This window comes from Bufo bufo, chromosome 7 (assembly GCF_905171765.1).
Source record: "Bufo bufo chromosome 7, aBufBuf1.1, whole genome shotgun sequence".
In the NCBI taxonomy this organism is placed as follows: Eukaryota; Metazoa; Chordata; class Amphibia; order Anura; family Bufonidae; genus Bufo; species Bufo bufo.
In genome coordinates this window covers 143535704-143552777 of record NC_053395.1, presented here as the reverse complement: position 1 = coordinate 143552777, position 17074 = coordinate 143535704, and the positions used below count along the sequence as shown (strand labels likewise).

Below are 17074 nucleotides of genomic sequence, written 5' to 3'. Positions count from 1 at the left end.
CTTTTTTGAGTTTCTACTGTAGGGGTGCATCAGGGGGGCTTCAAATGGGACATGGCATCTAAAAACCAGTTCAGCTAAATTTGCCTTCCAAAAACCATATGGCGTTTCTTTCCTTCTGCGCCCTGTTGTGTGCCCGTACAGCAGTTCACAATCACATGTGGGGTGTTTCTGTAAACCGCAGAATCAGGGTAATAAATATTGAGTTTTATTTGGCTGTTAACCCTTGCTTTGCTACCGGAAAAAATGGATTAAAATGTAAAATCTGCCCATCAATTCTTGTGGAACACGAAAAGGGTTAAGAAAGTTTGTAAAATCTGTTTTGTTTACCTTGAGCGTGTAGTTTCTAAAATGGGGTCATTTTTGGGTGGTTTTTATTATGTAAGCCTCACAAAGTGACTTCAGACCTGAACTGGTCCTTAAAAAGTGGGCTTTGGAAATTTTCCGAAAAATTTCAAGATTTGCTTCCATACTTCTAAAGCCTTCTAACGTCCCCCAAAATGTCATTTTCAAAATGATCCAAACATGAAGTAGACATATGGGGAATGTGAAGTAATTACTATTTTTGAAGGTATTACTATCTATTATAAAAGTAGAGAAATTGAAATTTGGAAATTTGGAATTTTTCCAAATTCTTGGTAAATTTGGTATTTTTTTAATGAATAAAAAGTTTTTTTTTCTTTACTTATTTTTACCACTCTCATGAAGTACAATATGTGACGAGAAAACAATCTCAGAATGGCCTGTATAAATAAAAGCGTTTTAAAGTTATCACCACATTAAGTGACACATGTCAGAGTTGCAAAAAATGGCCTGGGCAGGAAGGTGAAAACAGGCCCGCGGTTGAAGGGGTTAAGATTGATGATTTATATGATTTTTATTTATATTGTTGCTAATTGTTATCTCTTATATATATAAAAATGAATTTCTGTCTGTCTGGACGTTCTTTACGCGAGACCAAACGACTGGACCGATATTCAGCAAATTTGGCACACAGGTACATCAGTGGTCCGGGAAGGTTTTAGACCGGGTCTCAGCTCTCTAATATTCCCATTAGTCAATACAAGCCTGCAAGTCTTTCTCTTCAAATCCCAACTGCCATAAACACAGTTTTACTCCAGGTTTCCATAACAACCCAGCCATTTTTCTTTACTGCTTAAAGGGGCGGCCACTGTGGAGGTCACTGTTAAAGGGGTGGTCACTGTGAAAGTCACTGTTAAAGGGGCGGCCACTGTGAAAGTCACTGTTAAAGGGGCGGTCACTGTTAAAGGGGCAGTCACTGTGAAAGTCACTGTTAAAGGGGCAGTCAATGTGAAAGTCACTGTTAAAGGGGCGTTTACTGTGAAAGTCACTGTTAAAGTGGCGGTCACTGTGAAAGTCACAGTTAAAGGGGCGGTCACTGTTAAAGGGGCGGTCACTGTGAAAGTCACAGTTAAAGGGGCAGCCACTGTGAAAGTCACTGTAAAAGGGGCGGTCACTGTTAAAGGGCCGGTCATTGTGAAAGTCACTGTTAAAGGGGCAGTCACTGGGAAAGTCACTGTTAAATGGGCGGTCACTGTGAAAGTCACTCTTAAAGGGGCGGTCATTGTTAAAGGGGCGGTCACTGTGAAAGTCACTGTTAAAGGGGCGGCCATTGTGAAAGTCACAGTTAAAGGGGCGGTCACAGTGAAAGTCACAGTTAAAGGGGCGGACACAATGAAAGTCACAGTTAAAGGGGCGGACACAATGAAAGTCACAGTTAAAGGGGCGGTCGCTGTTAAAGGGGCGGTCACTGTGAAAGTCACAGTTAAAGGGGCAGCCACTGTGAAAGTCACTGTAAAAGGGGCGGTCACTGTTAAAGGGCCGGTCATTGTGAAAGTCACTGTTAAAGGGGCAGTCACTGGGAAAGTCACTGTTAAATGGGCGGTCACTGTGAAAGTCACTGTTAAAGGGGCGGTCATTGTTAAAGGGGCGGTCACTGTGAAAGTCACTGTTAAAGGGGCGGCCACTGTGAAAGTCACAGTTAAAGGGGCGGTCACAGTGAAAGTCACAGTTAAAGGGGCGGACACAATGAAAGTCACAGTTAAAGGGGCGGTCACAGTGAAAGTCACAGTTAAAGGGGCGGTCACTGTGAAAGTCACTGTTAAAGGGCCGGTCATTGTGAAAGTGACTGTTAAAGGGGCGGTCATTGTGAAAGTCACTGTTAAATGGGCGGTCACTGTGAAAGTGACTGTTAAAGGGGTGGTCACTGTTAAAGGGGCGGTCACTGTGAAAGCCGGAATTAGTACTTACCGGTAATTCATTTTCCATGAGATCACCACGACGGCCATACAAGGAGATTGACCCCTGACCTCTGTAGGGGCAGGAAGCAGAGAAAGGTTTAAATGTTCCCCTCCCACCACCAAACACCAGTGCTTCCAAAATGTCAGAGTAAAGGGTGGTGGCTACGCACGTGAAAAAATAAATAAACAGGAGAAGATATTTCATCATATCAACCCCCGGGTAACAATAGGGAGGGAAATACGGGCCGTCGTGGTGATCTCATGGAAAATGAATTACCGGTAAGTACTAATTCCGGCTTTCCATATCATCACCACGACGGCCATACAAGGAGGTATATCAAATATGAATCTATGGGTGGGACACAGACTGAAGAACCCCTTGTCCGAAGGCCATGTCAGTCTTTTTAAAAAGATCCAACCTATAATGTTTGGCAAAAGTATGGATACTGGACCAAGTGGCTGCCCTACAGATCTCCTCTAGGGAGACACCCGCTCTTTCTGCCTGAGAAGAAGACATTGCCCTGGTAGAGTGGGCTTTGATATCGCCAGGGCAATAAAGATTCTGTAGGGAATAACATGAGGTGATGGTAGCTTTGATCCATCTAGCAATGGAGGACTTGGAAACTTTCTGACCCTTGTTTCTTCCTCCAAACTGGACAAAGAGGCAATCTGACTTCCTAAAGTCCTTAATGGTCTCTAAATAATCCAGTACTGCCCGTCTGACATCAAGTAAATGAAGGGTAGATTCCCAATCATTAGATGGGTTATTAAACAAGGAAGGGAGGGTGATCTCCTGGTCCTTATGAAATTTCGAGACCACCTTTGGTAGAAAACACGGGTCTAGTTTTAGGACTATCCTGTCATCTAGGACCTGTAGGTAAGGCTCTCTAACTGAAAAGGCCTGTAGTTCACTTATTCTCCTGGCTGAGGTGATGGCAACCAGGAATGCAGTCTTGTAGGATTTGTGCTTCAAAGAGCAGTCACTCAGAGGTTCAAATGGAGGATGCGATAGCCCCCTAAGGACGATATCTAGATCCCAGGAAGGTACATGAGACTTTAGGGTCGGACGTAGCCTTGTTGTTGCCTTCATGAAGCGTTTTATCCACCTATGGCTTGCCAGCTCGGTGTCGTAAAAGCAACTAAGGGCTGATACTTGTACCCTGAGTGTGGATGGTCTTAATTCCATCTCGAAACCTCTTTGTAGAAAATCCAGAATCATCTGGATGTTTGGGGATGAGGTATTCGGTGAAGGCAAACCTGACCATGAGCAGAAACGCTTCCAGATCTTTAGGTAAATTGAAAAGGTCACCTTCTTTTTGGAAGCCTTTAGAGTTGAAATTACCGCATCTGATAGACCCTGACGCTTTAGGATCTGGGTCTCAGGATCCAGGCTGCTAGGTTGAGGAAGTCCGGGTCCGGGTGTAGGATCAGACCCTGATGAAGGATGTCTCGTCTTTTTGGTAGAATCCAAGGACCTTCGCTGGCAAGGTTCCACAGGATTGGGAACCAGCTCCTCTTTGGCCAGTAGGGTGTCACCAGAATGACTGAAGTACCGTCCTGTATGATCTTCTGTACCACCCTCGGTATTAATGGAAGAGGAGGGAAAGCGTAAGGGAGACCTCGGTTCCATCTGAGAGAGAAAGCGTCCAGGAAACTCGGGCTGTCTCTGGGATGTAGGGAACAAAAAACTGGTAATTTTGAGTTTGCTCGAGTGGCAAAGAGATCTATTGTAGGTCTCCCCCACCTGTCCACTATCATTAGGAAGACCTCCTCGTTTAAGGACCATTCCGAGTGATCTATTCTTGCCCGGCTTAGGTAGTCTGCTTCCACATTTAGGGACCCCTTCAGGTGGACTGCAGATACTGACCGGACGTTCGCTTCGGCCCAGGCGAATATTTTTGCCGACAATTCCAGCAGGCTGCACGAACCTGTGCCTCCCTGATGGTTTAAATACCTTATCACTGTCGTGTTGTCTGACAGGACTCTTACATGATGGCCCTGAAGATGAACTTTTGCTTGTCTTAGAGTCTTCCAGACTGCCCTTAATTCTCGAAGGTTTGATGACTGGAGGCTGACAGATCTGGGCCAGACTCCCTGGTAATAAACTTCTCCGACCTTTGCTCCCCAACCGTACTGGCTTACATCTGTGGTGATCTGGGCATAGGGATTTCTTGACCATGCACCCCCTTGGAGATCTTTAGCCTGTCCTTCCACCAAAGAAGGGAGGTCTTTATCCTCTGAGGGATGATCACCCTTTGGTCTAAGGAAGATTCTCTTCTGTCCCAAACCCTGAGGATCCACATCTGTAGGGTTCGAAAATGGATCTGACACCACTGAACGGATGGTATGCAGGATGTAAGGATCCCCAGTAGACTCATTGAGTCTCTGATGGAACAGAGATTCTTTGAGTTGAAGATGGAGATCTTCCTTTGGATGTCCTGTATCTTGCTCTGAGGTAAGCAGGTTATCTGTTTCTGGGAATCCAGAATAACCCCCAGAAACTGGATCTTTGTTGTCGGATCTAGCTGAGATTTTTTTATGTTGATCAACCAGCCCAGACTTTCTAGAGTTTGACGGAAGAAACTTAGATCTCTCAGCAGGAGAGGAGCGGAACTGTTTGAAATCAGAAAGTCGTCCAAGTACGGAAAGACTGTCAGACCTTTCTTTCTTAGATAAGCCACTACCTCGATCATTAGCTTTGTAAAAACTCGAGGGGCTGATGATATGCCGAAGGGGAGAGAGGTGAATTGGTAATGAAGGATTCTGCCGTGATGGTCTCTGACCGCGAACCTTAAGAACCTTTGAGAGCTGGGATGTATTGGTACATGATAATAGGCGTCGGTCAGATCGACCGAGCACATTACTGAATTGCTTTGGAGCAAAGGGACTATAGATCTTAGGGTCTCCATCCTGAATTTTTGATAAGTAATGTATCTGTTCAGGCGCTTTAAGTTTATAATTGTGCGGTAGGATCCCTCCTTCTTCTTCACTAGGAATAGGTTGGAATAGAAACCCCCTCCATGTTCGGATAGAGGTACTTTCACCACTACCCCCTTTGCGAGTAATTCCCGGATGCCCACGTAAATGGGATGATTGAAGTCTGGGACCGCAACCTTGGTGACTAAAAATCTCTTTGGGGGAGGGTCCGAGAATTGTATTCTGTAACCCGACCCTACAATCCTCATAGCCCAGGAGTTTGAGGATATTTCCTCCCAGCGGGGAAAAAACATCCTCAATCTCCCCCCCACCCGGATGTCACTGGTTTCCATTTCCTTTCTGGGGAGCAGAAGCGGGAGCCCTACCTCTCCCCCCTTTGGGGTAACTGAAACGGCCCGACTTGCCCTTCCCCGTGTATTGACTACCTTGGTTGGAAGGGGCACGAAAGGGATACTTCCTTTTATAGACCTTCTCCTCCGGAAAACCCTTCTTTTTATCGGAGGCCCTCTCTAGGATTTTCTCTAGTTCAGGTCCGAAAACATATTCTCCAGAGAAAGGGATGCCACATAATCTGGATTTAGATACTTTGTACCCTGACCAGCACTTCACCCACAAGGCACGGCGAGCTGCATTGGACAGACCCGCATCCTTTGCTGAAAAACGCACTGACTCCGCGGAAGCGTCTGCCAAAAAGGCTGTAGCGGATTTTAACAGGGGAATGGCGCTCATGATTTCATTTGTAGAGGAATCATCGGAGGCCCTATTCTCTAACTCAGAGAGCCAGATGAACATAGATCTGGCCACCGAAGTGGCTGCTATGTTTGATTTAAGCGTGAGCATGGCCGCTTCCCAGGATCTTCTCAGCAGGCCGTCAGCCTTTCTATCCAGCGGATCTCTGAGCTGAGAAGCATCCTCAAATGGTAGGCTGGTTTTCTTATTGACCCTAGCTACCTGGGCGTCAATCTTAGGGATGGTATTAAATGTCCTAGCTTCTTCCTGATCAAAAAGAAGCCGGTTTTGGAAAGATCTGGCGACGCCTAGCCGTTTCTCCGGATCTGCCCATTCATCCAAAATCATCCCCTTGATGTTCTCGTTAATAGGGAAGACTCTGGATTTCTTTACCCTGAGACCTCCAAACATCTCATCTTGTACTGACGGCGTAGAGGGAACCTCCTCTACTCCCATAGTAGCTCTGACGGCTTTTAAAAGCTCGGGCATATCCTCAGAGGAGAAATAAAATTTCCTTCTGTTTTCTGAAAAATCCCGTTCAGAGAGCTTATCTTCATCCTCCATATGTTTAGAGGAGGAAGCTGAACCCCCATAAACCTCAGAGTCGGATGAAACATCATCGTCCGATTTGTGGCGTTTAGCGGGGGGGCTCCGAAACAGGCTTCACTGTTTGAAGAGAGGAAAAAGCCGCAAAAGAGGATTTAATTTCTTCCTGCATCATGGACTTAATCTCGTCTATGAGGGACGGTTGTTCCTCCCGGACAATCTTAGTAATGCAAACCCTGCACAGTTTCTTAGGGTAGTCATCAGGAAGTCGTTTGAGGCATGAGATACACTTCAATGACTTCTTGGGTTTTCTCAGAGGTTCATTTGCAGTCTGGAAAAACCAAGAGAGAAAACCCCATTAAAATGTGTCCTGGTGAGAGAGGAAGAAAAACTCTCCCCTATGGGGAACTTACGGACGGTAGAGTAGAGGCCTCGGTGTGTTCAGAAGCAGACATCCTGAAGTACAGCCGAAATCAGGTAGGTACTCACCGCAGGACGCTGCAGGCAGGAGAATCCATTTGAATCTTCCCGCCTCCTGAAGCCGGCCCCCTCCGTCCGCGTCACTTCCGGAAACGTCCGGCTACCCGGAAGTGACAAATTTGTATAGCGCCGCACGGCGCTGGGTGCACAAGCCGGCATGGTTTCAATGAACCAGCGGGCATTACCATGCTCCGGGAGCAGGCCCCAGATCAACCGGAGGCGAGTCTCTCCCCACCCCCCCCTGTCCGGCGTTAGTACGAGACCGCGGGCAGACAGTGGGGGCCCGCAAAAGCAGGTACGCGACTCCATTCCACTTCTGGACCTTCATCTCCACGGCAGCTGCCTGCGGAGACCTTTCTCCGCCCCTGTCCTCTGTAGGGACAGGAAACACTGGTGTTTGGTGGTGGGAGGGGAACATTTAAACCTTTCTCTGCTTCCTGCCCCTACAGAGGTCAGGGGTCAATCTCCTTGTATGGCCGTCGTGGTGATGATATGGAAAGTCACAGTTAAAGGGGCAGCCACTGTGAAAGTCACTGTTAAAGGGGCGGTCACTGTTAAAGTGCCGGTCATTGTGAAAGTCACTGTTGAAGGGGCAGTCACTGGGAAAGTCACTGTTAAATGGGCGGTCACTGTGAAAGTCACTGTTAAAGGGGCGGTCATTGTTAAAGGGGCGGTCACTATGAAAGTCACTGTTAAAGGGGCGGCCACTGTGAAAGTCACAGTTAAAGGGGCGTTCACAGTGAAAGTCACAGTTAAAGGGGCGGACACAGTGAAAGTCACAGTTAAAGGGGCGGGCACTGTAGTGGTCACTGTTATGGGGGAAACTGTTGTTATCTTTTTACGACACATGGAAACATAAAATCAAATAGATGAAATATACCCGTGCAAAGCCGGGTCCTTCTGCTAGTCTCTTATATATATATAAAAATTTGTTTCTGTCTGTTTGTCTGTCTAGACGTCTGGACGTTTTTTATGGGCGACCAAACGACTGGACTGATCTTCACCAAATCTGGCACACAGGTACATCAGGTGTCCGGGAAGGTTTTAGACCAGGTGTCAGCTCTCTAGGACATACCGTTCCTGAGATAGTCCCCAAAAATTACCTGCATTAGCAAATAGAAGCAAGCAAGCCTTTCACTTAAATCCGAACTGCCATTTACACGGTCACATGTCCCTTATTAGCCAATAGAAGCTCGCAGGTCCTACTCCAGGTTGCCATAACAACTGATCACAGGTTTTAGCAGTTCGCAGGTGCTTAAATATTCAGTCATATGACGTATGACGGCACAACTACACTGCTACATGCATGGGGGCAGGGGCGACTATCAAACAGACGGGCGCTGTGGATTTCACTGTTAAAGGGGCAGGCACTGCGGAGGTCACTGTTAAAGGGAAGGATACTGTGAAGGTCACTGTTAAATTGGTGGCCACTATGAAGGTCACTGTTAAAGGTGCGGTCAATGTTTAAGGGGCGGGCACTGTGGAGGTCACTTTTAAAGGGGCGGGCACTGTGGAGGTCACTTTTAAAGGGGCGGAAACTGTGGAGGTCACTGTGAAAGGGGCGGGCACTGTGGAGGTCACTGTGAAAGAGGTGGCCACTATAAAGGTCACTGTTAAAGGGGTGGTCAATGTTAATGGGTCGTGCACTATGGAGGTCACTGTTAAAGGGGTGGTCAATTTTAAAGGGGTGGGATCTGTGGAGGTCACTGCTAAAGGGGCAGGTACTGTGGAAGTCACTGTTAAATGGACTGGCACTGTAGAGGTAACTCTTAAAGGGGCAGGCACTATTAAAGGGATGGGCAATGTGGAGGTCACTGTTAAAGGGGCGGGCACTGTGGAGGTCACTGTTAAAGGGGAGGGAACTGTGGAGGTCTCTATTAAAGGGGCGGGCACTGTGGAAGTCACTGTTAAAGGGGCGGGTACTGTAGAGTTCACTGTTATGGGGGAAACTGTTGATATCTTTTTACGACACACGAAAACATTAAAAAAATCTATGAAATATACCCGTGCAAAGCCGGTACCTTCTGCTAGCATATTATATATATCAGCTATAAGGTCTGAATTTGGCCTAGGATTCACCCCATATTTTGGGCCCCATATGAATATGAGTTTGAGGATCCATCCCATTTCTTTGTTGGATCATAAAGAGAAGCCCCTCTCTATCTAAGAGCAAAGTATAAATAGCAGAGGTTAATGGATTTCATGTAAAAGCCACTGAAGAAGTAGCTGGCAGCTCCGAAACGCTTATGGTGTAATTGATGTAATTCAAAAGGATCACCTGATATATTATAGTCGTGATACACAAGTGCAAAACTGAAACAGATGAATACAGAATCCTGTATCGGAGGGCAAACGAGGAGCTCAAGCACGTGGGACGCCAAGTAAATGCATTGCAGAGTCCGACATACGGGGAGCCAGGAGCAAGACACAACGCTCACATAAACGGCCAGTCCTGGGAAGACGTCGATGTGGTAAAGTTCAGCTGCTAGCAGCAAAAGAAAGTTACATTATATATATATATACACTCACCTAAAGAATTATTAGGAACACCATACTAATACGGTGTTGGACCCCCTTTTGCCTTCAGAACTGCCTTAATTCTACGTGGCATTGATTCCACAATGTGCTGATAGCATTCTTTAGAAATGTTGGCCCATATTGATAGGATAGCATCTTGCAGTTGATGGAGATTTGAGGGATGCACATCCAGGGCACGAAGCTCCCATTCCACCACATCCCAAAGATGCTCTATTGGGTTGAGATCTGGTGACTGTGGGGGCCATTTTAGTACAGTGAACTCATTGTCATGTTCAAGAAACCAATTTGAAATGATTCGAGCTTTGTGACATGGTGCATTATCCTGCTGGAAGTAGCCATCAGAGGATGGGTACATGGTGGTCATGAAGGGATGGACATGGTCAGAAACAATGCTCAGGTAGCCCGTGGCATTTAAACGATGCCCAATTGGCACTAAGGGGCCTAAAGTGTGCCCAGAAAACATCCCCCACACCATTACACCACCACCACCAGCCTGCACAGTGGTAACAAGGCATGATGGATACATGTTCTAATTCTGTTTACTCCAAATTTGGACTCTACCATTTGAATGTCTCAACAGAAATCGAGACTCATCAGACCAGGCAACATTTTTACAGTCTTCAACAGTCCAATTTTGGTGAGCTCGTGCAAATTGTAGCCTCTTTTTCCTATTTGTAGTGGAGATGAGTGGTACCCGGTGGGGTCTTCTGCTGTTGTAGCTCATCCGCCTCAAGGTTGTGCGTGTTGTGGCTTCACAAATGCTTTGCTTCATACCTCGGTTGTAACGAGTGGTTATTTCAGTCAACGTTGCTCTTCTATCAGCTTGAATCAGTCGGCCCATTCTCCTCTGACCTCTAGCATCCACAAGACATTTGCGCCCACAAGACTGCCGCATACTGGATGTTTTTCCCTTTTCACACCATTCTTTGTAAACCCTAGAAATGGTTGTGCGTGAAAATCCCAGTAACTGAGCAGATTGTGAAATACTCAGACCGGCCCGTCTGGCACCAACAACCATGCCACGCTCAAAATTGCTTAAATCACCTTTCTTTCCCATTCTGACATTCAGTTTGGAGTTCAGGAGATTGTCTTGACCAGGACCACACCCCTAAATGCATTGAAGCAACTGCCATGTGATTGGTTGACTAGATAATTGCATTGCTGAGAAATAGAACAGGTGTTCCTAATAATTCTTTAGGTGAGTGAATGTATATACCGGAAAATGGCAGTGCTTCTTATGGGGCGAATGCTGCTATTTAACACTGATACATCGCCGGCCGCAATGCTGCACAGCGTGGCCGGCGATGTATCAGCGGGGAGGGAGGAGGGGCTGGGGGTGGCAACTCATATTGGAATGGCATCGGGGCCCGGTGCAGTCATTGTATTCTATTACACAGCCGCTCACTGTAGTATTCATATGTAACGTGTAGGCATGGGAGCTTTGTTAAACTATAGAAATCCTCTGCAGCAGTAGCAAAATCACTACTCACTTGAGACTCCCGTAGCAGGCAGGCCGGGCGGCAGCGTAACATCACGCACTACATCATGCACCTGCTGCTCCCACTTTATGAATGAAGCAGACGGAGCAGGAGCGTGACGTAGTGAGTGATGTTACGCTGCCACCCGACCTGCCTGCTATGGAAGTTTCAAGTAAGTAGTGATTTCGCTACTGCTGCAGAGGATTTCTATAGTTTAGCAAAGCTCCCATGCCTATACGTCTCAAATGAATACTACAGTGAGCGGGGCCCGGTGTAAACGAATACAGTGACTGCACCAGGCCCCGCTGCCATTCCAACACCAGTTGCTGGCCCCCACCCCCTGTATTGGGGGTCATTCACTATTTACACAGGGACACTGTTATGGGGAGGATCTGTGGACACACATATATAGCATAAGATGCTATATGTGTGTCATCCACAGATCACCCCCATAGCAGTGTCATCCACAGATCCACCCATATCAGTGTCATCCACAGATCACCCCCATAACAGTGTCATCCACAGTTCCCCCCATAACAGTGCCATCCACAGATCCCCCATAACAGTGCCATCCACAGATGCCCCCATAACAGTTTCATCCACAAATCCTCCATAACAGTGCGTCATCCACAGATCCCCTCCATAACAATGTCATCCACAGATCCCCCATAATAGTGTCTTCCACAGACCACCATTAGTTCAAAACCCACCAAAAGCACACCTTTTGGTTCAAAATATTTTTTTTCTCTTTTTCATCCTCAAAAACCTATTGGTGCATCTTATGGGCTGGTGCGTCTTATAGGGCGAAAAATACGGTATATATCCATACTATATTGATAACACTCATCCTGATTCTCGGCCATAATGTTATATAGACAATCTAAACAAATGAGAGATATATATGCATTCTAAAAGGGAAATGAAAAATAACAAACATATTAACAATCATGAACATTGATTCCTAAATGAAATTAAGAACAACTAGAGGGCCGAGCGTACAAATAATAGAGCTCAGCCAATTCCTCCCAAAATGCAAATACATAAATACTGATCCCCTAGGGGACAGAGGAGGTAAAACGTAACATTTAATGATGATAATGTTAAAATGACCATGCTGTATCACGGTAGGAACCAACAATAACATTAAATAGACAGCCCAGATTGGACCTAGACCAGTGTTTCCCAACCAGTGTGCCTCCAGCTGTTGCAAAACTACAACTCCCAGCATGCCCGCACAGCCAAAAGCTGTCCGGGCATGCTGGGAGTTGTAGTTTTGCAACAGCTGGAGGCACACTGGTTGGGAAACACTGACCTAGACGAACATACACTGATTGGTGCCTGTATATATGTAAAAAAAGGAATGGTCTTACCCATCGATGGCTGTGCAGGTTAATGGTCAGGTATCTTCCAATATGATGAGCTTCAAGGAAACGGATATCCTTTATATACTGGAGATGAAAAGGATCCCAAAGATGGTGGTACCAATCAGGAACAATGCCAATGATGAACTTCAGCGTAGATAGGACACGGGAGAGTAAGTCCCTAATACACCCTGTCCAGGGGGAAGGGACTGAGAATACCCTGCCTATCTATATGAAGTACTTGCCCCGCAAGGAGCGACCGCGTCCGGATACCTTTCCCTGTTCCCGGGCAGTATCCCTAGTACACCCTATTGGAAGTAAACTCCTGACGTGTCATGTTTCGTTCCACATGAAACTCATCAGGGGAGATGTACAATGATAGTGCAAACACAACAAAGAGCTTGCTTAGAAAAAAAGGGGGATAAACATAGATAATGAAATGGCTGTGGTAGGTACTTACACCAAAAATCAAGATAATTCAGAATCCCTAGGGGAAAGCCAGGCCAGTGGGACCCAGACCACCCAAAAACCACTAGTCACCAATATGCCAGCACGCCAGTGGGTAGTGACAACTTGGGCAACATATGCCAGCACACCAGTGGGCAGCGGCAGATTAGGCAACTATGAGTTGCGGCCCAAAATGCAGAGTCAAAGTAGTAGGGCTGTCAGCAAGAGGAATTTACCTGCCAGCGCTTTTAAAGGCATACAAATTTGCGCCCCTCGTCCAGGACCGCCCTATCCCAGTCACGTGATGCAGGGTCATGCGGGTCACGTGACAGGTGAAACGCAGCTGGCGGACGCACCAAACACCAGCGCCGCGATCCACAGACCCGGACAGGGGCGGCAACACAAGGGAGCCGCATACCACGTGACGATGTCACGTAGTAAGACCGACCAGGACGTGGATATAAAAAGTCTACACACCCCTGTTAAAATGTCAGGTTTCTGTGCTGTAAGAAAATGAGACAAAGATAAATCATTTCAGAACTTTTTCCACCTTTAATGTGACCTATAGACTGTACAACTCAATTGAAAAACAAACTGAGATCTTTTAGGTGGAGGGGGAAAAAAAACAACTAAAATAATGTGGTTGCATAAGTGTGCACACCCTCTTATAAATGGGGATGTAGCTGTGTTCAGAATTAAGCAATCACATTCAAAATCATGTTAACTAGGAGTCAGCATAGACCTGCCATCATTTAAAGTGCCTCTGATTAACCCCAAATAAAGTTCAGCTGCTCTAGTTGGTCTTTTCTGAAATTTTCTTAGTCGCATCCCACAGCAAAAGCCATGGTCCACAGAGAGCTTCCAAATCATCAGAGGGATCTCATTGTTAAAAGGTATCAGTCTGGAGAAGGTTAAGAAAAAAATATAGCGATCTGGACTTCTTTTTGTAGTTCTACTTCTGTATTACTGAAGATAATAGTTCAAGATAATAGTGATAGATTGCCTTAAACCCCACACTCCACATACAGAATCCCAACATTTACAGCTGATACAGCTGCCTTTAGGCTAACAACACAACACATTGGTTTTTTTTACTAAGACCGGAGTTTTACGCTGGTCTTTTATTCCCTTTCTACCCTGGCTTTGCTGCCAGAAGATGGGCATAATTTATTATGGGGTGTGTGGCTGGAAGAAAAACTTTTTTTCGCCAACACGTATGCTTTCCAGGCGTAAATGTTGGTAAATTTGTCAGAGCGATGGCCCAGCGCTGGCACACCTATGCCACTCCCTGGACCAGGGGTCCTCAAACTTTTTAAACCGGGGGCCACTTCACTGTCTCTCAGACCATTGGAGGGCCGGACTATATTTTTTAAAGGGGTATTCCCATCTTGGACAATAGGGGAATATCGTTAGGTGCAAGTCCCACCGCTGGGACCCGCACCTATATAGAGAACGGAGCCCCGAAAGTGAATGGGAGTGTACTGCGCATGCACTGCCCATGCTCCCATTCATTTCTATGAGGCTGGCGGAAATAGCCGAGCCAGCGCTCGGCTATTTTCGGCAGCCCCATAGAAATGAATGGACGGCGGCTGCTTATGCGCAGTGCGCCCTCCTTCACTTTCGGGGCTCTGTTCTCTATATCAGTGCGGGTCCCAGCGGTGGGACCTGCACCTATAGGACAATGGGGGCAGTGTGGACAGTTACCTCTTGCAGGCTTTTCTACGCAGACCAGCTCAGTCCCTGATGGGGTTCTGTTATATCTCCCTATATAACGGGCCAAATTGATACGTTCTAAATCCGAACACTGAAAAGGAAACGCTTATCAAATCTTAGTATTTCTATCAAGGAGACCCCTTTAATCAGTAATCTATTTTACACTTCAGTTGACGTTCTGGTTTGGAATAGCTATATAAGCAGGAAGATCCTTTCCATGGGACAACCATGACACTAAAATAGGATCTTCCTGCTTATATAGCCATTCCAAACCAGAACCCCCACTTACAGGCCTCTGCCCCCCCACGTGGACCCTTACCTCTTGCAGTCTTTTCTATGAAGACAAGATCAGTCCCTGACGGGGTTCTCCCTATATAACGTGCCTAAAAGGAAATGCGTATATAAGTAGGATGCTATTTTATTATCATGGTTGCCCCATGGAAAGAAAACTGGCAGTTGGCTGGATTGGCATGCTCTCAATTGTTTCCCAAAGAGACTTGGATAATGAAATATCAGGCTGAAAGTCTGCATTTCAATAGGTCAGATTCTGACCTATTGAAATGCAGACTGGCACCCTGATATTTCATTATCCAAGTGTCACTCTGACTGACCTGTTGACAGGCAGACTGGCATTTTGTTATCCAAGTCTCTTTGAGTATGAAATGAGAGCATGCCAACCCAGCTAACTGCCCGTTTTTTGTTTTTTTCCACTGTCACAGTGGCCACCATTTTCATGTCCCCCACAGACAAGTGGCCGCCATTTTCATGTCCCCAGCATCGGTCCCGCCACCCCCCCCCATTGTAAAAAAAAACCCACCACACACTGTCTCCCCATTGTTAATATTAAAATGTTAAGTGCCACACTGACGCACCCACAGTTGTCCAGGCTGTCCCTGAGCCTGAGGCTTCTTCTCTCTGCTCCGGGCGGTGATATGAGAAGCAGACAGCGGGCGGGCGGCGGCGGCGCTAACTCGCTCACTGTAGGTCACGCGCCAGCGTCACCTGCGTCGCCTGAGAGGAGCAGGCGAGTGACCTCAGTGAGCAGTCATGTACCGCCGGAGCAGAGCTGACATCGGAGGGAGGGAGCCAGGGCGCAGGAGGAGGAGAGCAGAGGTGCGCAGGCCCTGAGCATGCTTAAAGGTTAACTGTTAAACAGACCCGGCGGGCCGGATCAGATTCCTCGGCGGGCCGCATGTGGCCCGCGGGCCGTAGTTTGAGGACCCCTGCCCTGGACATTTCTAAGTGTCGAACGTGTTGCAAAAAAATCTAAAAGGGGGTCGTGTGACATTTTTAGGCCAAAATATTTGTGTTTGTATACCTTCCTGTGCTTGTGAAATTACACTGTGTCTATGAATAATTACAAGGGGCAGTTATAGTGATGAGCTGCACCACTTGTACTCCTTCCATTGGCTCTCTGCTCGTATGTTTCTATATCAGCCCTAAGCTCCGACCTAGAGACCCTACAGCTATGCGTTTCTATTAATCATTTTTCTTCAGGGATATAAGTTCTTAGCTGTCACCATCTGATTTTGAATTATATTTTAGAGTTACAATGGCTTCATGTAACAAGACGGTCATCTAACCAAACGCTTTTTTTTATATTCCACCACTAGGTGTCTCCACTTTACTATAACTTGAAGAGATATGCAATATCTGTTCCTAATGCATTAGAAAATTGGATACAGGATCTTCTTGGAAACAGGATGGATATGAGATACCATCACGGTACAGGATCCGCAGCCTCCTTCCCCACACCCATATTTGGTACCTGTCAGATGCACTGGAAAAAACAGTCAAGGAATAATTTCTGTTGCATTGTAAACAGCAATACATTATTTCTATGTTATTCCAAAGGGTAATACATGCTTAAAGTGGCAGTATATTGATACATGGCATTTTAAATAGGGCATCATTCTGTGCTAAAAACATGGACCGTGCTAAAACACAGGTGTGTGGATAGACACATTAAAATGAATAGGTACTTGTGCTGTGCATGCAAAACACGGACAGCACACGTCCATGAATCACTGACTTGTGAATAAGCTTAAAGTGGTTTTCTGAAATTTTTAAAATGATGATCTATCCTCCCAATAGGTTATCAGTATTTGATCAGTGAGGGTCTGACACCTGTTACTCCTGCTGATCAGCTGTTCATGAAGGCACTGGATAGAGATGAGTGAATTTTTTAAAATTCGATTTGCCGGTTTGCCGAATTTTTCAGGAAAAATTTGGTTCGATCCGAATATATTTGCGGAGAATTACGTTAAAAACTGCTATTTCCTGGCTGCTGAGAGCCTTTATAGTGGTGTAGAACACTGTGCCTTGTAGTAACACGCATAGGGAGTCTGCTTTGGTAATGAAATAATACTGTGAGCCCGTATGACATGCAGATGACAGGCGTCGCTCTTAGAATTACTGCACACTTCACTTATTAGGGCAGTCACGGGGCCAAAACTGACCAAATAACTCAAGTATGAACACAGCCTTACAGGTCGATGTTAGCGTGAAGAAGAATTGCACTCCTTTTACACTGTCACCAGCTGATTCCACATAGATGTCTACAGAACCTGTTCTATTAAACGCTTAT

General features: G+C 46.2%; 1 protein-coding gene across 1 annotated transcript in view; it reads right to left on the bottom strand.

Moving 5' to 3' along the window:
* The window catches only part of LOC121008794 (aldehyde oxidase-like), a 223558-nt gene extending 207142 nt beyond the window's left edge, over positions 1-16416 (bottom strand). Inside the window, exons 1-2 of the mRNA XM_040441488.1 lie at positions 16377-16416; positions 16171-16267 (exon numbers count right to left, since the gene is read on the bottom strand). Of these exons, the coding sequence (XP_040297422.1) occupies positions 16171-16267; positions 16377-16416 (137 nt within the window). The remainder of the gene's footprint in view (positions 1-16170; positions 16268-16376) is intronic.
* Between the last annotated feature and the right edge of the window lie 658 nt (positions 16417-17074).